This window comes from Lagopus muta, chromosome 6 (assembly GCF_023343835.1).
Source record: "Lagopus muta isolate bLagMut1 chromosome 6, bLagMut1 primary, whole genome shotgun sequence".
NCBI lineage: Eukaryota > Metazoa > Chordata > Aves > Galliformes > Phasianidae > Lagopus > Lagopus muta.
The window spans coordinates 18021502-18043979 of NC_064438.1; the positions used below are offsets into that span (position 1 = coordinate 18021502).

Genomic DNA, 22478 nt, shown 5'->3' on the forward strand with positions numbered 1-22478 from the left:
AAAATCTAAGATAAAAAATTCTAATTGGTAGATATTCCACGTAACATGAGACAAGTATTCTTTTACCAAAGAGAGAAAAAAGTGGACATAAGACTAACAACATCCATCTGGAAATCAAGATGAAATAGTTTTTCAGTAAGAGATTGGCTAGTATCTTAAGTCACAATCTTTTACATGGTTAGAAACACTACTGACATATAATGTTACACTAGCAACTCATTTTCCTATTTCAGTCATAATTTCTTTCACTCTGCTGGAATGTGACATCTATTCTGCATTGAGTAGCACCAACTCAGAGAGCAGTCATCCACAGAGGCATCATTTAGTGAGGGGAAATAGGAACCAAAGTCAGAGAGAAATGAGCAAGGCTGACACTTTATGGAAATTACCAATAGACTCTTAGCATTCACATTAATCTAGACTGAAACTCTGCTTTCACAGACTTTCTTGATTTCTGGACAGAGATCTCTCCCTAGGAAGCCCATGTACAAACACATCCTCAAACAATGTTAAACTCCAGTTCTCAGTATCTTGAATACTTCAAGCATAATACTTGCACTATAAAGTATATTAAATTTTCTACAGAATGTACAGATAAATTATTTGCTAAAAGTTACCCATATGTTTGAAATCAACCAAAATTAGCATGCTGTAGTCATATACTCAAAATCCCTATTTGATTATTCATTTAGATTGAATAATTTAGATCTCTGGTGCTTCTGTTCCTATTCCGGGACACAAGCAGGAGCATTCTAGAAAAAAGAGGGATGAAATATACATCCAAATATTTTGCCAAATACTTCAGAACTGACACCTCTCCATGTGTAAACTTTACTGACCTTATCCCAAATCTGGATAAAGATAAAATCTTAAGTATCTGGAAACATAGAGAACAGATTTTGATTTCAAGCTTCTTTTAGGTCAGTGCTTTTTGCACTGATTTCCTCTAAGGAGAAAAAAAAGGGAAAAAAAAGTAGACCATAATGGCTTTATTTTATATGTGTAACTTTCATCAGTGCATGTTTAGTTTTATGCAATCAAAATATGTTCAGTTTTGCAGAAAATATTTTTTAACTGATCATAAAAAACATTTAACTACCTCATCTGGATTTTTTTTCCTTTTAAGTGTCTGTTCATATGTTAGCACATTAGAAGTGAACAACCTATAAAATAATATTTTACACAATAGTATGAAAGCTATTTGAAAAAGGACTGTAGAATTTTATATCTTGTAAAAGCTAGATAGCTCTTATGAGATATATATAGATGTGATGGCTGTATCACGAAATAAAAATGGTCAAAGAACGGATGTATGTGAAGTGCCATGACTAAAACCCATTTTTTTGTAGCCCTATACAAAATTATACCCTTATAAGTTAGTTAAGTCACAGAGCATTGGGTTATGGGCTTTTTTGTTGTTGTTGTTATTTTTTTTGCAAGAACTCTAACAACCGCACGCAGCCTGACATCCCATAAAACAAATTCTGGACCTAAACATTTCACCCTTTCAAGTAGCTGTGCTCACTATGAGTTAGCAAAACCAGATCTTGGGTGACAAGGACTTACACATGACTTCAGAAATGCACCTTATTTTAACACTGATGCTCAATGATATTGCAGCAGCACCTCCCAATATCAGTATGTCCGACTTATGCAGTCCTTTCTTGGCACCTCTTATGTAGCATGAATCACTTTGGTATTGCCAAAGTCAAATTTTTGGAGTATTTACCAAGAAGGAACGAAAAAAATCCAGCAGCAAAATCTTGCCAAAATTCTGAGACTTCTTTAACACAATATGATACTGGGTTGACTTTTCCTTAGTGCTTGGAAACGTTTCAACCAGAATCACAGAATCCAATCTTCTAGAGCATCTACTTTAATGACTCACTGTTCCCCTATTTCTTTTGTGCTACCACAAAGCTCAATGGATTTGAGCATGATTTTTAAAACATCTCAAAAAAACACACAAAAAAAACCAAACACCCTTTACTTTTCTCAAAATGAAAAAAGAAAACAACTTAGCTGTAACCAATAAAGGACATTCTAAAATTGGAGCCTGTTGTGATAGGGATGGTAACAGTGTCGCAGCCATATGCTAGTGTAATCTATAAAAGCTATATTCAAAGCTTACGTCATTTTAACTTTTTCAGAAATCGGCATAACTACTACCATACATGAACCTAGTATTAATCAAATGATTTTAGATTTTAATCTGCATACAGCACTGTATCAGTAAAAACATCTGGGTTGTTTGGATATCAAAAGTACACTACACTTCATTTATCAAGAACATGTACCAAATGCTACATGTAACAAGATGGGAATTCTTTGGTCTTGAACAACCCTTTTCTTCCAACTTACTCCATATTTTTTCCACCTAGATGAAAGATGTAAACCCAAATAGAAGCAGATTTTTTTTTTTTAATCTGCAAAGAACACAGATATTCTCTAGATTGCATTGGCTGTGGTTCACTTGCTGCCAGCAACAGACTTAGTAGATTGTCTTTTTCCTTCTCAAAGCAGAAACTCGAACACACCCTAAGATAAGGCACTAGACTAAATCCGTAATAAATTATGTGGATTGCATCAAGATTTACACTTCTTTAATGCAGAACACGATCTGTTACTTGCATAACGGAGTTTAGACGTGAAAATTTCCCTCATCAGCTGGCACAGAATAAACTCCTACTGGGGATTATTTAGAAGCAGCCATGGCTGGAGAACAGAAACACAAACAGCTTCACAAAAAGGACAGCGCCCAGGACACAGCAAATCCCAGGTCTTTGCTGCAGGCAGTTGGTCACTGTCATTCTGGAGATGCAGTGTCTCAGCATTTGGAGCAGTGAGCTGCCGTCATGGCAACCCACACATCCCCAGCACAGGCCCTCTGTGCTCAGCACTGCTGCCCAGCCCCAGCCTTTGCAGTAACAGGCCTTCCTCCATGCTTCTGGGTTGCAGTTCTGTACAGTGGAAAAGAACAGGCTTCAAAGGGGGGGGACCCTTAGATTTATATTGTTGGTGGATTTCTTTTCTTTTTTTTTTTTTAAATAGGAAAACAAAGTTAATGAGGAAAAAAAAACGAAACATGATGTTAAGCTCTGACCACATTTATTGCAAGGATAGGATTAAAAAAATTTCTATTAAGTACTCCACTGTGAGTGTTCAGATAGATGAAGAATTACGTTCAATTGAGTAAATCATGTTTGCCAAGAAATCACTTTTGAAGTGTACTTTCTAATGTAACACCAGTATTCCACAGAAAGATCAAAAGCACGGTTAACCCACTGGAATTTTGACTCTACAAGATCTTCTCTCACTTCATAAATAAAAAACCTTCCTCACAGGATTGTGTAGAGAAACCTTCACTAGTTTTGGATGTAAACTGGCCCAAACTTTAGTATTTAGCAATAAATAAGATGATAACCCTTTCACCATCCAACAAGAGTAGGAAAAATGCATGTACTATCATTGTACACAATCAAGCTACTAAAACAAAAAGTTTATTTCAATAGATTTTTGCACTTAAAACATGCCCAGAAGTCAAAAAAGTGATTCAATAAACATTACATCAACTTAACTATTGGAGTTTGTCTCAATGTGAATGAATCTTAGATATTGTAATGCATCAGGTTCTTTCAGTGTCTTCCATTTTGAGGTTCTCAAGCAAAGAAAGACCTTTTTATTTTGCTGAAAAAATGGACATCTTCAGAATAACATCACCCTGATTCTGTAACATTTACAAATGAGTATATTACTGAATCTCAAAATATGCCTTGTAAAACCTTGTATTTCATTGTTCTTTTCAATACATTTCAGTTAGCTTGAAAACGAATGATTACCACACAGCACATTGCTTATGACAACGAGAAAAATACAGTTCTGTGCCATAATGTCCAAAGTATTTTCTGTTTTAGTAATTCAACTGATGCAAGTTTGCTTTTATTTAATTGAAATAAACAGTGTTAGATTAGTTCTTACATTTTGCTGTCTCTTTTGGTTGTCTTCACAGGCAAGATAGTGCATCCATTGCTCACTAAGATGGCTGAATATATATTGTTAAGCTAATGGGTCAAAAGAAAAAAAAACACTCTGTCCTAAGAACAGAATATAAAGGAAGGACGTCACCAAACTCCTGGGATGTCCTTAGCTGTTCTTAATTACTGAGCTCCAAAACATACATCACAGGACTTCTAAAACATAAAAGTCCATGCATCCAATGTAAAATGAACAACATATTCTACAAGTGACCGTAATTCCTTATTTCTCCTAATGTAATCTTCTCTCAGAGGATGGTCAAACTACCAATTCATTGCTAGCAGACAATGGTATTATAACACAGGTAATCTCAGCCAGTATCTGCAACACAACATTTAAGATACCACAGCACTCACAACACTCAGACTCAAGTATTTCATATAACACTTTTCTGCCATTTTCTGAGATTTATCACACACAATAAACATAAGCAGAGTTTTAACTTCATATCAACCAAATTCTGAGAACATGCAGGAGATTACCCTATTCAGGGCTGAAATTCAGCCTTACTCTCTTTTGGAACGGGCAGCAAAGAAGTTACATTCCTGATTTCAAAAAGCTTACAGTTTCATTCAAAATTTGTGAGGCAAAGGACAAGTCAGCTAGCAGAAATCTTAGCAAGCTCCTCAGACACGGGAAAAGTTGTATCTTTTATGGGAATAGGAGTTAAGCAGCCAAGGAAGAAAACCTTGAAAGCGCACCAAGGTACCACTCTTGAGAGAACAGGAAAGAAGCCTGCCCTGACAAAAACAAAAGCACAATGAGGAAAGGTGAAATGATGGAAAGAATCATAATTAAATAGGTAATTGATCTCAATCAGACAAGATGCCATTAAGTTAAAAGAAAAATTAAAAAATATTATAGCTGGAATTCGCAGTTAAACAAATCCAACGTGGGATATGAATTACTTGGTAGCAGTGTTGAAGAAAACGCTCTGTATGTTGTAGAGAACAAACTGATGACCCAGACAAATCTGGAACAGGCAGGTAAACTCATTGTAACCATTTCTTGAGACAGACCTCAGATGTATCATTATGATAACACAGCACTAAGCTAAGCTAGCCTAATGCACTTAGTTGGAAATTCTCTGGTATTAAACACGGCTGAACACAAGGTTCTTCGCCTTTGAGTGTAAGCAATGTCAAAGCTCCTGCTTACATACAAATGACATAGAAATACCTGAAGTTGAGGGGGTTAGGGGAAAAAACATACACATACAATACTGAGGTACATAGGGAGCCATGCCTTAGGTGCCCAGTTCTCAACCACAACATTAGGTATTGTAGCAACTGGAAAGAGCAACACAGTGAGAAAGGTACTACAACAAAGATGCAATGATGGAAGGACTGACACAGCAGAAAGGCGCTACAAAGGAAGATTGCTCACCTGTATCAGAAGATGCCAGGTTTGCAGGGGAAAGCTTCACCAAGGAGAGAACTCCAAGGAGAGATCCTTCCCCACTTGCAGTCAGCTCTTAAATGAGGTCTAAGAGAGGTGCAGCCAGGCTCCACCCTTTCTGGTCACACAGCTGAATTGCCTTCACGTGTGCTCCCTGGGCTGACCGGGTCCTTTCCCCAGGTGCTCAATCAGTGGTTCAGGCTGTGACTCAACAGTTACCATACAGGTATATATTGTCTAGAGAGAACTTGGGGGACAGGATGAGTGTCCAAAAGTCCAAGAGTTCTCCAGAGAATACTAAAATGGTCTGATTAGCTTAGTCCAAGGAATTTTTTCAGAGCTATTAGGGAACAAGTTGCTGTGCTGCTATAGACCAACTCAGCACAAGTAGTTCTCAGCTGGTTTTCATTCCATGAATATCATACGTATATAAACTATTGCATAGCAGAATTCCAGCCCTTGCCAGGTCAATACCAGATTTCCTGTGCTAGCTGGTGGTTTATGCACAAAGAAGTAGAGCTTTCCTCCCTACCAGTTCTCTAGCTATTGGTTCATTTTTAAGATACAGTTTTCCTGACCTAGGCTCCCCTCTCTGTTATGATGTATGTCTCCTCCTCCTGGGAGAATATCTCCTCCCTTTGTACAGATAACTGCTTAACACTGAATGATAAATAAAGACACCCTGGAATACTGATGAATAACTGAGAAAAATTTTTAGCTGCTAGTGTCATAGAATCTTTATTCAAAGACCTAAAAACATTTTCCAGAGAATGATTTTGAAATAGTCAATCCTCTCCTGAAATATTGCTATTATGCTTTTTATTTTGTTTTCATACTCACTGTTTTCTTCAATTTTAATTCCCTGACCTCTCAGTAACAGAAACTCACAAATATATCCTCCCCTATATTTTCCCATAATAATATCACAGCCATTTTCTTTGGCTATTGTCATTCATTTGTTCTCCGTCCTGGCTTTTCCTAGTCATAGAAGAAGAAATATGTAAAAATAGGCCACAAGAAACTAGACACACTTGATATGCATAGCAAAAATAGAGCTCTTTAGCACCTGGCACTCTCAAGAGTGTTAATGAATCTGGCAAGATAAGCCATGCTTTGACCCGAAATAAAAAGCTAAACCCTCAAAAGATAAATTCAAGCTAACACAAAAAAATACTATGGACTTGTGGCCTCTTGATTTCTTGCATCATATAAGCTCAGCAGTCTGGACAACTGTTACATGGAGAAATAGGAGGGAGTACCTCCTTTTAAAGGCAGTGAGAAAGACAGTGAGCTGGGATCAGAATGTAATGCATGACATATAACATGCTTTGGTGGGATGGGGACTGTGGAGGCTCCCATCTGCAAGAATGTGACACATAGCATATACAAAAACAATGATTTCAGTCTGCTTGACCTCTTCCTGAGGTCAAGACCGTGCCTGTACTCCCAGAAATGCTGGAAGTAGTGGTGGCTGGATGTTAGATTAGAAAAAAAATAAAAGGGAATGAGAGATTCAAAGGACTAATCAGTAGGCTGGTGATCTACACTTGGAAGGGTTTTTCAGCAGCAACAAATAATTTTTTCAGGATAAATAAATGATGTTAAATTATACATTTGACAAGGTACATTTAAAAGTGAAAACACAGAGGTCATGTTTAATTTCACTACTGCAGGTAGGCTGGACCAGGCTCTGAGCAACCTGATCTAGCTATGGATGTCCCTGTTCACTGCAGGGGAGTTGGACTAGATGACCTTTAAAGGTCCTTTCCAACTCTGATGATTCTATGAATCTATGATATTCTAAAGAGATGTAAGAGCCAGTTTACCAAACAGAAAATGTTATAATACAAAAGATTATACATAAAGAAAGAAAACTTATCAGATATTATTTTTTTTCATAAGAGAAGACATGTTAGGAGGAAATAAGGCCAGTCAGCTTTCAGTTTTCTTGTTTCTGAGAAAGAAACAGCTACAATGATATTTGGTGTTGTACCAGAGTCCCACTAAGTAGGCTAATATACTGAAGTCCTAATGTACTGGAATTACCAGAAATATATAAATAAAAACAAAGTAGACATACCCTTTCACTTACATAAATAATGCAATTGTAAGGTTGTCATCTCTTCCTGCCTCTTCAATCTAATAAATCTTGTTTTGCTTTCATTCAACACCGCCTGCATCCAATTACAGATGCTTTCTCACACTCTTGCAAGCTTTTCTGAGTTAAGATGGTATCATAATTGACTGAACAATTATTTCAGCAACATTATGTAGAAGATGGTGCAGAAAATAGTCTTTTGACTTTAAAAGCTGATCATGTAATTGGCAGGACACACATAAGAAGTTATGAAAAAAATTAACAGTTTAGAGATTCCCTGAGAAACAATCTTGCTGCACATCAGCATGATTCCCAGGCTATGCAGTGCGTGTAAACTACACTGCCCCAGGCAGACTGTAGGAGACTATCCAAATGGAAGATGTCTGGTCAAGTATCAGGGAATAAGCAAAAAGAAGTGCTGCTCAAAATTACATCAACAAGCTTATTCCCTAACTGGCTTAATTATTTCTATTCAAATCTATACATACATTCACAATGAAATGCAGAGAGAAATAGCCTAGAAAATAAAACCTTAATTGGTTAAATTGGAACAATTAAAAACTGACACCCTTCAATGAGGGCCATCCATAAATTCTGTTGCATATTATTATGTTATGGAATTATTTATATTTTCATCTAATCCTGAAAACACAAAAAGCCAGGTAGCACAAAAACAATTGCCCTTACAAACTTAATAACAAAGTTAGGACAAGAAATAATATACATGTTCTTTAGGACGACCATGTGTTACTAGAGAGAAATAAGGAAACCAGTAAACCAGACAAAACAAGGCATCCTACTAAATTAGCAGTCTTCAGGACTGCAAAACATTTTCTCTGTTTATTTATTTTTGTCAAAGAAGAGAATATCTGGAAATGGGAAAAAAAAAAAAAAAAAAAAAAAAAAAAAAAAAAAAAAGGAAAAATATTTTCAAACATCATCTTATTAAAAAAGATGTGGAACGTCAGAAAAAGTTCAAGTAGTTTCAACTGTCTTGGGATCCCTAAAAAGATCTAGCTTAAATATTCAGGAAGCATTTACTCAGAAGGTATTTTCCATAGCATGACAAAAACTTGACTACAAAAAGATATAGCTTGTTGAGAACTCCAAAGAGAAGGCTGTCAACATAGACACAGGAACACCAGCCTATGAGATTGAGATATAAGCAGAGTAACAGCAACAGTGAGAAATATTGTGAGCAGTGTGAAATGCAGTGTGAAATATTACACTCATTATGAAGCAGCATGCTTCAAAGCCTATCCCTTTATCAAGCCTCATCTGTAATTTGACAACAAATGGTCTTCTCTTCCTTTTAAAGAGATTGTATAGTACGAGATCAATTTTCCCTGAAATTCTGACATTAATAACACAATATTAAAATCAGATTATTCATAATATATTAAAACAAATTTCTTCAGTGAAGCCTAGGTTCTTAAAGCAAATTGCCAAATCATTGTATACGGAATGGAAAACATAACGGGAACTTAATTTTGATAAATAATCTTGTTTGGAAGAAAAGCTGTATGCTTTACTGAAATGTTGATGAAGTTACATAAATTTAGCATAATAGAAAGAGGAGCTCCAAGTCACTGTAGGGTACTGAATCTGTTCAATATGGAAGACATTTTCAGTTACTGAAAAGTCAAGCTTGAAACAGTTATTTGAACCATTTGAAAAGAAAAATAACATTCTTGCCAATCACTATGCTCATACAAATGCTTAGTGAGTTGTTTTGCTGTATATACTGTGGGAAGCACAGGAATATTCTTTAGGAAAAATCAGAACAATTCACAAATGGATTCAGAAGTATCAGATAGCAAGATTCAGATCCAATTTTCCAAACCATATCTATTCATTATTACAGGTTTCAGACAAGACAAAATAGGGTTTCTTTTAGTTATAATTCACTTAATGCAGGAATTAGCTAATACAAATGCTGTAATCTGTACTATGGAGAAGATCAGACTGCACGATCACATTACACTTCTTTCAGCTTTAGAATCTGTGATCTCTAAAAATTCATTCAGAAATCACTGAACAAATTTCACATCCCATATGAACTCAAAAGTACCTTCTTCTTAAATTCTCTAACCTTAATTTGACATACTCTGGCCTTGCCCCCAAAGGCATTCCAGGGCAGGAAAAGACGCCCATTTTTATTCCGAAGAGTGTCTGGGAAAGGTGGGTTCCCAAGGGACAGGTTGCCCACTTTCCTCTTCTAGTGCCTCCAAGAGGAGCTGTAAGGACTTTGCACAAGATCTGGCCATGAGCTGGAACAATCCAGCCAAGCACATCAAATTAGTTCTGCATTTTAGTGAAAACAGAACTGTAACTTCAAGTTTGGAAACATTAGTTGAAAATTTCAGCATTTGAGAGCTCTGGGGTTTTTGCATTGCTGTCTTCTTCTAACATGATCCTTGACCTGATATTTTACCTCAATGAAATTATCCTTCAATGTATTTCACAAGAATTGTTCTATTACTTGATTACTCGAGTACTATTCTTTTTTAAAAAAGAAATTACTCTTGCCCATTTGGTAATGCTTGATATCCAAAAATACATTCCTCTTTTATCTCCAGACAGAACAATTATACAATTATACCTGGCATATTCTGAAATCATTTTTCCTTTTCATTATGTTTTAAGGCGTTTTTTTCTTTTTTTTCCCCTAACATGATATTATCAGTACTATTTGTCTTGATTTTTAATTCATCAGTTTGTATTAGTCCTTCATATAAACTGTGATTTTATTTCTGGCTACACTACTTCAGAAGCTTCAAACCACTGAAGGGTATTAAAAAGCAAAATCAAAAAACCACTGTTGGAGAAAGGATTCTGCTCCATAATGAAGCAGCATGCAGGTATGTTAAATAATAATTAATAAATAAATAAATAAATAAATAGCCACAATTTCCAAACTGCTGACACCAACCTGGAGGGAGCAGAGAAGGCGAGCAGCATTTCTCCTGATCAGGAGGCTGGCAGACTAGGAGCCAGCTAGAAGCCAGTCTGGTGGAATATACTTCCAAGTACTTGGGTCTGAGCATAACAAATGGGAGAAGACCCAAATTTGAACCCCCTCTTTCTATCCATCCTTCCTGTGCTATCCTTCCTGACTTCTCCACAAGGGAAGATGCAGATAAGTCAGCCAGCACTGTGTGACCATCACTCACTGTTCAAACCACAAAGCTCTTGCATGAAAAGAAAACTGTTGACACTACCAGTATTCAAGATAGCTTGATATTCTTCTGATAGTTTTTCTGCTCAAATACAGGGCTCTTCTTCCTCGATCTCAAATAACTCTAACAGGAGCAGCTGTTGCAATTATTCCCTAACAGACATGTAGGAAGGACAGACTATGGAGCAGTTTGCAAAACCAGAACACAGCAGTCTGAAACCTACAGTACTTACATTAACTGTTCCATATCATTACTCTCCTTTCCTGCTCAGAACTTAAGAGGAAGCCTCATTAGCCACAGCCTATGACCAAGTAATAATAGCAATCTACAATACTCTGCTTTGGCTGCAATTTCGTATCAGACAGTTTAGAAGCTCTGATCTACAAAGCCCATATAAGCAACAAATATGCTAATATGCACAGAACTACACTGAAGTTCAAAAGCCAAAAAGAACAATCCGCTTCTGAAAATGAGGTTTAAACTTTGAAATAAAACTAAACAACTACGGCACTATTTTGTGCTAATATATATGCAGAAAACAATTTACCTGTGATCAAAGGGAAAAAGAAAATTACTGTAAGTTTTTCAAGCTCTGTCCTACATTTCAGTATGTAATTACATTAAGAGATAACAATTCCCAGTTTTCCAATTTGTTTGCTCCTGCATAACCAAGACTGAGCATATGACATTCCATTTCTTGTAACTCTTTGAAAAAAAAAAAAAAAGAAACAGATAAATAATAGCAACAAATTTATTTCCACACCACTTACTGTTTGTTTGGTGAAACTGATATCAGAAGTGATTAAGGTCAAAAAATCTTCCTATGAACATGAGGAATATTATTAATTTAATTACTAGATATTAAAATTAAGACTAGTATTTAAAATAAACTACAAAGACAAACACAGCATTACAGGAATTTGACAGTCCACCCAAAATAAGAATTTTAAATGTGGGCAATGAGGATCTCAGTACCACTGCTATCCTGATTGCACTAATATTAATCCCCTTTCTGTGTTAAAATACCCAATAGCATATGAAACAGGTTAATGTTACTTCTCTTCAAATAACAAATATACAGGGCTGTAATACACGCTTGTGTCCCTTTTTCTTCTATTAAGTAACATGAGCTAAAATTAGAACTAGTCGTAGTGTGCTGCTGACAGTTTGTAGATTTTTAAGTCTTTTGATTTACTGCCCTTTCTTGTTTCTGCTTTTATCTTTCTTGGTATGATTTCTCTTAATGTAAGAGGTATTCTGCAGACATCTGATTTATGAAAATCAGAAGTTCTAAAAAGGTTCTCAAAATCAAAATAAAAACATAAAAAAACAGAATATTCATCATGCTGGCTAGCATTTAAGAAAAACATTTTCAGTTGGAAAAAAGGAAATCAAGTATGCTGACCTCAATTACTCTGATCTAAGAAAATGGGCCAAAAAAAGCAGTTTTACCAAAAACCTACTTGTATCTTTGTCTTTTAAAAGACCTGTTATGCTTCTTCTACAATAAAATGCATTTTTCTTAAGCTATGTACAGTCACAATTCCTATTAAAATAAATACTTATGTTTGAAAAATGTTTTACATAAAAGCAATTGCCTTGTGTGGACTACATATATTTTAAATTATAAGCCTACTGTATTAGCAGACTTTCAATATTTAAAAAGAAAATCCATGTGAAAGCACAGACAAACCACCACATACACATATCTCTGCATAATTATAGAGGAATACTGACTTGAAGCCTAGCAACAGTATCCAAGTATTAGTTAGTCTGCTAATCAACTACCAAAAACTCACACATCAGCTCAATATGTTTCATTTTTCAAAAGCAAAAGCGAACAAAAATAAAGCAAAAGATTCCTCTATTGCTTCTAGCTTCAGAGCTGCTGAAGGATAAGATGCGCAATATAAAACAAACCTTGTTCACTTGAAGAAGAACAACCCATGTCATTTAATCCATGTGAAAATTCATCTCATCACAAAGAACCAAGGCAAAAGACAGATTTAAAAATAGGTTATCCAAGTCAAAGGATTATCAACTTGAAACACACTTAAGATCTGCATATCTGTATCTAATGAAAGCTTCAATATTCTTACATATGTGATTGTGTTTTGTACTTCCATCCTATAGAAGCCATAGTAAATTCTGTATAGCAAAATCTTCCTAAATCTGCTGTGCTCATTTACTCACAGACAGCTGCAGGCTGGATGAAAACAAACAGGGATTAACTTTTCTATTCCTCACATTTTCTAATCCATTACTTTCTCTTAGTTTGCAATAAATAAATACATGAAGATAAATAAATCATAAACGTACAGAAACTATTTTTTTTTTAAGTTTGCAAAGGGGTGTGGTTATTTTAAAGTGATGTGTAACTGCTGGGCTACCTATCAGGGCTGTGGGTAACATCTTCCTCAGCGCAGACAAGAAGATGGAACAATAGTCTAAAAGCTGCAAGGTAGTTCTGGGTTCTAAAGACTCTCGTAATTAGTGATAATTAGAATAAGCTGCTTTGATGTTGTTACTATTCCTTAAATGACTAATTTAGGGACATGATGAATTGAAATTATCTGAGAGGCTATGCTAGTCTTTCATACTGTCTGTAAAACAAGTTAAGTACCATTTGATTATAGGTTTTTCTTGCTTTATGAAAAATATCATTTTATTTTGTTTCCAATAGAGTTACTTTAAAAATGATAGGGCAATTTCCATTTACCTTTTGAACATCTGTCAAGAAAGCAAAAGGGATTCCCTGATATTTAGTATACCATTAAATAAATACAGCGAAATCTGGATCCATTTTTTAATCTCCTACTCATACACTTTTTTTCTCTGCCCTGAATACTCTATCTTTTAGATATGATTTGGTCTTACAAAAAGCACCATTCCTTTCAGATAAAACTGGTGTGAACTCCTCCTGTTAATGACAGCATGGTGTCTTTTACTGTACTAAGTGTCAGGAATTATTTGTAAATCTTTTTCTCATTGTGCTCCTTAAAATGGCAGCATCAAGGCAAAAAACTTGTTATCTCTGCTGAATTGTTTGCATGTCTCAGTTCCAACAGACCAGTCACCCAGACAGCTAATGTATGAGGGAAAGATTAAGTGGCAATGATGGTGGGAAGAGCAGCAAGGTGATGAGAAAAAAAATTGCTGATACAAGAAGGGAGAGCATGTGTGATAACCCACACAATCATGAGAATCCAGTGGAGATCTAGTTTTCAGTAAGACAGAATTGCTAACAGATTTTATCCTGGTGCAGTGGTTAAGCAAAGCAGGTTCACTGAAACTCAAGTTTGCTGGGAGGCATGAGGGCTTAGATCCAAAAAAGAATATAAGAAATTGAAGTGCAACTTTGTCAGAACGTTTAATGTGCTGTAAATCAGAGTTATGAACGTAGTAAGTGGGTTTGGATTCTGAGTCTCTGAGTCTTCCGTGGCTTAATCCCTCAATTCATCACAAGTTTCGTCCACTAAATCAACCAAGAAGTAGAGGGCTTCACCAAGGCTGTGATGGGCAGCAGGCTTTCTCCAGACTAAAAAAATTACAAAGAGGGCAATCCAGGCATGTGCTCTTCAACCATGAGCAATAACCTCTCCTGGCAGTTAGGAAATCCTAAAAGATCCTATAAGTCTCAAAACACCCTTTGCCTATTCAACTGAACAGCCTCTATAGGACAATTTTATGCAGCTAAGAATTCCCTGGCAAAATCTCCTGTCTTGTTTTCACAGCACTAGGTAGATACTTACTCTGGCAACATCTGAGTAACACAAACAGCCACTACACACTCTAGAAGAACATTCTTTTCTTTGAGTCGGACATCACATACTTTAGTAACATAGGTCACCATTTTTGCCTGTTATGGCTCTAAAATAGGCATTATTAAATTTTCTTTTTACAGCGTAGTGTCAAGTATTGCGGTTACAGCAGAAAAGCTTATCTCATATTTGCCTATTTTTTCATTATTTCAACAAATTTGTCTGATATAAGTGCTTCGTAATTAAATAAAAAAGAGCATTCTCTGTGGGAATCGATCCATAGAAACTTTTGAACTCTCAGTTCTGCTGAACAGTTCTGCTCTAAATTATTTTCTACTGTTAGAGAATACCTAGATCATTTTCCACTTGTGCATCTTCTCCATCATCTTCAACAATAAAGATAGTCATAGCACTACAATTTGTTATCAATCCAGGCAAGAGAAAAAAAAAAAAAAGGCTTCCTTTGAGACATGAGATCAGTCTCCTCTTAACTGAGTAATTCTAGACTTTGTGTATGGCATAAAACATAACTTACTCTAAAAGCCAACGAAGATATATCTGGCAGGCAAAGGTTGAATGTCTAATGAGTAATAATACACCGAGCACTTAAGCATGCAAATATATTTACGTAGAGTTCTCACAGACTACCGCTAGGAGGTGCAGTGCTGTTGCTGCAGGCATACTGCAGCCACCTCCCGTTTCTGCACAGGCAGTGATGTCCTCCTGTGGAAAGACTGGGATATGATCTGTGCCACGGAAGCAGCTCATTCATGGCAACACACGGCACAGGACCATGAATCATAAGCATTACATTACTGCTGTTAGATCCTTATAATTGCCGTTTTGGCTACATTACTCGAAACAGCTTTGTGACTACTGAGAAACTGGAAGACACCCACGCAATACCTTCTGCATTGAAAGTACAAATGACTTCCTACTGCAGTAGTTTGGGACAATAAATTTATCAAAGAGTAAAGTTAATTAGCACGTACCAAAACAGATGGACGCTGATAATGAAGTCTTCATTGTTTAAGATTAGAGATTTCAATAAAATATTTTTCATATTAGATGCATTAGCTTGAGAAATGTAAAAACTCTTTTCTATTGCCAGATTAAAATACTGCTCTTGAAACTGCAAAGTTAAGTCCAGCCTCCAGTCATGCTCATCAATTAAAATTTTCCCACACTTAAGACGACACACCTAGGAAAGTAGGTAGATTTTTCTGAAAAAATGTTATTGTCATTTCTATTACTTAGGCACATATTAGGCTTCCATTTATAAAGTAACTATATGGAAAGATATTGAAAGGAGATTGCAAAAAGTTAAAATATTGTATCAAAAATCTTCCAAGAGCAATGCAGAGTTTCTTCTCTGATGCATCACTAACCCCTCCTGTGAATGAGCGCTATTGTGAATAATCATGAACATCGCTGGCAAGTTTACTGTTAAATGATTGAACACCTCATCATCTACCTGCTAAAACTTCCACAGACAAAGGAGACCTACCAAAGTTGCACATATTCCAAAGAATTTCCCAAAGCTGTAACTTGTTGACTGTTAAATGGACCTAAAATAATAACAGCAAGGTTTAATGAACTGGTTCAATATCAGAGTTCAATAACTAATCCAAAATACTCTGAGAGATGAAAGATGAAAAGTTTCTCAAGGTACTTCATATTATCCATTGTCTTTTCTTCTTGAAGATAGTTCTCTAGCTCTTTGCTATTAGTGCCCACTTTGTTGCTTCTGTGCTCAGAGAAGGTGCATTAATCAAAGGATTTATCTTAGAATAGATCCAAAACTACAGGAATAAATAAAGAATAAAGGCAAGTAAGATACGTAAAAGTCAAGCTGTTGTTTAAATGCTGACATGATACTGCATATTCATCACCACAATAGCTGTCAGCTTTTCTGCTCAGGACACTGTTCTTTGATTCTTCTATTTATCTTTAAATTAAAAAAAAAAACAAAAACTCTAGACGTTTTGATGTTTACTGGTGTTTCTTTTATTTTATTTAGTATTTTTTCAGGTAATAAACCTTAAGGGACGATATCTGACTAAATCAAATCAGTAGAGAGAAACAGCATGAACTAATGCTTGCTCTTTAGGACAAACCTACTAATTTAAATATCATACACAATCAATAAACAAATTGAAAAAAGGTGAGTGACAAAAGCACCAATATTTCCATTTTTCATTAGGAAAGTGAAGGCATGGGAAAAATCAGGAGAAGCTTCTCATAGAAGCTTTTTTTTTTAATAGAAATCACAAAGCGAGTTTAATCATGAACATTAAACTCTGCTAACACATGAGCCATGTGACTCATTTTTTTTTTTCTGAACTGAATTTCATCCATCTGATATTAAACTATATTACAATCTCTCTTATATAGTAACTCAGAAATGGCACCGATCAGAGGAAAGGAAAAATAGCACAAAACTAAAGTCAGAAAAATAACAATATCAAGGTCAATATGGTTTCATGCAAACCATCTTAAAGTCTACTGTCAATAAGAGCAATGTAAGCATTACTTAAATTTTACAATTTCTCATATTGAAACTGGAGCAAGTAATTCCGTCATTAGATTTTTTTATTTCATTGTACTTAACTATTTTTAACAGAAACAAAAAAACAGGAAGACATAAAACATAATATTGTGCACTATTTGCAGTACTTGTTCTGCACAGGCTGTATAGGCAAGTCAAAGTACCAAGAACTAGCACAGCAGAAACAAATGGGACCATTTGAATCTAACCAATCATTTCCGTTCATTTCAAGATCTTCACAAAGTTCTGAAACCACTAATCATATGTAAATATAAACAAGATGTTCACTGCATTAGGCATAGCTGGTTCATTTTTATGTTAATTTTTTACATCAAACTATTTATAAAGACAGAAGGAAGAAGATATATGGAACGGAGCTATCCTACTTGTCTGGAAAAAGCCTTCCAAGCTTGCAATGAACCGCAGAAACAAGACACTTATGCAAAACTTCCACAAAATTTCCTGAGTTATCTCACTGCATACTATAAGGAATTAAAAGTATCACAGTGATGCTAAATTTCATATGATGAATTTTCAAATATATCCCTACAGAGCATGGGCAACTGGGAAGGGAAAGGGAAGAGAGACTTTAATGTAGAGCAATACCTTCTCAGACCTGAACTGTGTTTGAGTTGGCTCAGTATTCCACATGAATAATGCTAACAAGTCATGGACACACATCATGGAGTTAAATTAGTGCAGACAACTATACAGACTCTTCTATTTCAGAACAAATGCCTTTCTTAGTGCAACAATTTTTCTGTGGGGCTTTAATTGGTTTCAGTTAAAGTGTTTTAATTAATCTGTGTAAGGAATCACTTTATTTAAATTATCTTTATTTTAATGGCGGAACTCACTATGTGAAAAGATCTTTAAAAATTCTGAAGGTTTATCTTGAGGGCCCTTAGTGCCTGTCATTTGGAACTGCTGTAGGATTCATGCAGTCTCACACATCAACCTCTGTGATAGGAAAAGTTTTTATGGATATGGATAGACAGTTTTTGCCATATATGTGTACAGTTCCAGGAAAGCATCTTTATTTTCCTCTGACCAATTATTCCCACATGAGAACTGCTTTAGCCTGATGCTAAAGTTCAAAATAGCTAGCAATTTAGCTCTGCTGGGCATGAGCACATATATTTAATCCATTAGAAACTGGCTTGTTCATATTCAAAACATCTGCAACTGTTGCATTACCTATCAAATTTTCTTTTTCTGAGCATATTTTGAAAACATTTCATCTTTTTTTTTTCCTACCTGCATTATGTAAAGGAAAGTTACTTTTAAATTCTCCCTGAAACACCATCACCAGGGTACCTCATAGGCATATCTAACATTAAATCATTATTAACATTTTTGTAAAATCTTGGTTCAAACATGAATAGTTTATTTTCAGTGTTTTAAAATATTTTGCTTACCAATATCAGCTTCCCTGTGATTCTTGATATATTCAGCAAGCTCAAAATTTCCTGCTATTATAGCCACCTGAAGGATTGTAAAATAGTTAAAATTAATATCTTGTCATAATTCATTAAGTAGAAAACATGCAAGTTATACTTCTAATAAACATCAGACATTTCATTTTGTAAAATTGATTGTTTATTTCATGGACATCTCTACTTCCATTCTTCAATTGTTGCATACAATGCATTGTGGAAGCAACATTATGAAATGATATTACAGTCTATGTGAAAAAGCAGATCAAGTCTCCCAGTTGCCCATTTAATAAGGTTGCTGTGATCATGGGTGTCTCTCAGGCAACTGCTCTATGACCTGTGGAGCTTTTCATGTTGTGGCATTCAAAAGCAGCATCCCCAGCACTCTCAGGGCTATACTGGTCTGGAGAATTGTATAATCGTAGGTTCTGAGAGAGATACTAAGACATTATTTTCCCTTTATTGATCCTCCTCGTTCCTTAACTGAACATTGATTCAGAAGCTGCACTGCAGTGTACGTGGGATAACCAGGAAAGAAGTACCCGAAACTACAATAAGTCAGGTATCACTAAGACAGCAAAGATGACTACAAAAGAGAAACTTCAATAGCTTATGCATATGTAAATACAGTGTTTATTAAACTACACTTCTGGTAGAAAAAATTATTATTATCTTTTTAATTTATTTCCTGATTGTAAAACGTGGATGCGTGACAGACTATTGCAAGTCCTCATCTAAATGATGTTAATAAGAGAAATATCTCCACAGGATAGGAAGAAAGATTTGCTTATGCTACTGCTATTTCCTCCCTTCTTCCTCTCCTGTTTTACTGCGAATCTCCATGAACTCCTTTTCCTTCACTTATTTTGAAGCTTTCTTTCCTCCCAGGGTCACTGCATCTTTCTTAATGCTGGTAAAAGTGATACACTCAGCTCACTTTTCTCATCAGAGCTTCTGCACATACAGAGTGAATCATAGAATCACTAAGGTTGGAGAAGACTACTAAGATCATCTAGTCCAGCTGTCAATCCATCACCACCACACCTACTAAACGACATAACTAAGTGCCAAATGTACACATATCTTGAACACTTCCAGGGATGGTGACTCTACCATTTCCCTAGGCAGCCTGTTCCAGTGCCTTACCACTCTTACTGAGAAAGAATTTGTCCAAATATCCAACCTTAATGCAGGCCAGGAAAAAGAAAATAAAAATCTTACTTAAGGACTTCCTTGGATACAGCGCTACAGTCAATCATAAGAATAATTTAAAATCAGGGGAAAAGTCTGAGTTGACGACCAAGAAAAATCGTCAGCTGGTCTGAACCATTCAACTAATATCAGACATGAAGAGTAATGAAAAGAACGACATATTCTTAGAGAGGTGTATGAGGTACAATTAATACAAGTAACATTTTTTAATGTAAGAAGTCTAAGGTTATACTTCTCTTACTGCAGAAAATTTCCTTAAAGAGTAAGTTCTATTTACTATTAACAGACACAAAATAATATGGAAGCTCTCAAAAATGAAGACTTTATAAACTCATGACAAGATACAGTTAGAAAATGTCAACTATTATGTAGGTGTTTCCAAATTTGTTTTAAATGGTAAGCTTAGAGGAGGCTTAAATCATAAGCCACATTTCGGACATCTACTTCATTTCAAAATAAAAAAATTATATAAATTCTCTGCGCTTTTCATTCAGCATGCCTCATTTCATACACTATATCTCTTTCTGCATTAGTGAATCTTGTGTAGGCCTTAGGCTTATTATATATCCTATTAGAACACTGGAACAAGTCTCATTAATGTGCAGTCCTGTGATGAGTATTCGCAGCAGGAATGGTGAACTGTCCAAGAAAAGAGAACTCATTACAAAACTCCTAAATAAAGCTAGATGGGAATAATTGACAGATTATCGCGTTCTCTGCTCTACAGTCCTTCTGGTGAGCTCACTTTAAGGCATTTACACCTAAGACTCTCATTGAATTAGTCCTCATGCCACAAGTTATCGCTCACAAAACATTTCTGGAAATCCCTGCAGAATAACCCAGATATAAAAAAAAATGCTTTCAAATACACTGAAGTAGTCTCGGACTTATCTCACAGTCTTAAGCAAGCAGCAGTTGGTTTAAGGAGAGACAGGCTGATCTAGTTCAGGTTGTAAAATTTACGGGCTAGGAAATATAACCATGCCTCCAAAGAAATCACTATGTTTTAAGTATAATGCAGTATCAGAATGACTTTTTCAAACTATCAAGAAAAGCTTAAAACAAGCAACAGAACATAGCATTTATCATGTTTACATCCTAAATCCAAGTCCCTCCCTCCTTTTTCTTCTTTAATGCTTTTCAGATGTTTTTTCCTTGGCAAATTGTTTCTTATTTCATTATGAAATTCTATCCAACGTAAGGGCTAAAGACAGTAATTAAGTTTGTTTCTCATTTCAAGTGTCTTTATGTGATAGCAGAAGCTCTGATCCACATTTACACAGCTCCTAGTAGTTGTACTCAAGAGATATTTATTTGTGCTTTAAAATAATCTCCAGTAGACAGCTATGAGCATCGCAAATGCAATGTAATAATTTTTGTCTTTTAAGTAATTGATGCACATAGATTAGCACCATACTTCCCAGTAACAGTCATGTAATTTCTCATTACGATATTAAACATAAGGAAATATTTTGCTCTGGGCACTTCTCAGATGTTTTAGATTTAGTACTTGATTCTTGTGAGCAGAATGTATTGTTATTAATCAATAATGCTGGTTCTAATCAATCCCACTTCATTTAGACTGCAGTTGACTGAGATATATAAGATATCTGCATGCTCTATTGTCTGCAGAGATCAGTAAGTTCAAATAGAGCTAGATGGATATGGTGGAGCACTGCCACCTCATCATCAATAGTGATAGTTATTCATCTGAACATTATTAATATTTTAACCATTAGTTAGAACAACTGTATTCCAGGAACTAGTCATGAAAAAAAAACCTTTCTTCTCAGCATTGATAATATATCCAAATCCGGCCCTCAGTGGCTAGTTTTAAAGTGCAACTTATCATTCAACCTGGTCAATGGCACTATAAAAGTAACAGAGAAGCTATGCAAATCCTGCCTGTTTAACCTCATATTCTGCAGTCTGCCTCATAAAAACAACATTTGTATATAGATCACGGAGTGTTAGAAGAGCAATAATACCTTTCATCAGCATTACCACTAATTGGCATGTAAAATTCAAGCGGGGAATTCAGCAGTGACAGGCAGCTTGCTAGACAGCCGCCATGTTACTCAAATGAAAGAATGTTTGATACAAAAAAGATTTTAAAACTCAAATAAAGCATGTTGTTCGAGTGACAAATACGTTTTATTACTTGAAAAAAGAAAGCTGAGAGACAGCTTGACAGAGAATTGTTTCTGAATCAAGCACTAGATTCAGCAAGCTCAAGGTATCAACTCTTTTAATTCAATTTGCTTCAAATCAGTAGAAACATTATGTAAAATTCCAACAGCAAAAATGAAGGCAAGTATGGTAAGATCTAAAGAAAGCAAGTAAAAAAGTACAAATATTTCTTGGCATAACGTCAATGTGCTTCACTTGAATTTGATGGGTAAAGAGTGTGGGAGAAAAGTGGAGTCAGAGAGAAATCTGAAATATATAAAATGATATTCATTCAGATTTTGCAGTTGCAAATGAAGCACAGTAGCCTCTTTTCCACCAAAATTCTTCTTGAACCAAAGTAGCAGTGTGATCAGACAAAGCTATTAGTGTGAATGCATTAGGGCAAGTGAGCAGTCTTTATATGATCAGAACAACGCGCTTCAACCAGTACAAATTTAATACAAAATGAAGCAGTCTAACTTTTCCTTTGAGTAACATGAAAACTTCAGTGGAAATTCACTGAAGTTCTATGATTGTACTAAATTTTGTTGTATTTTAGAAAGAAGTATATATTCATGTATTTATAAAACATAATAGAGTGATTTCATAATTTACATGTTGTTAAACACCCATATTTCTCTT

The 22478-nt window shown here is 35.5% G+C and overlaps 1 protein-coding gene across 1 annotated transcript in view; it reads right to left on the reverse strand.

The window, feature by feature from the left end:
• Positions 1-22478, reverse strand: part of SHANK2 (SH3 and multiple ankyrin repeat domains 2) — a 372036-nt gene that overhangs the window by 239961 nt on the left and 109597 nt on the right. Inside the window, exon 16 of the mRNA XM_048949837.1 lies at positions 18438-18504. Coding sequence (XP_048805794.1) covers positions 18438-18504 — 67 coding nt within the window. The remainder of the gene's footprint in view (positions 1-18437; positions 18505-22478) is intronic.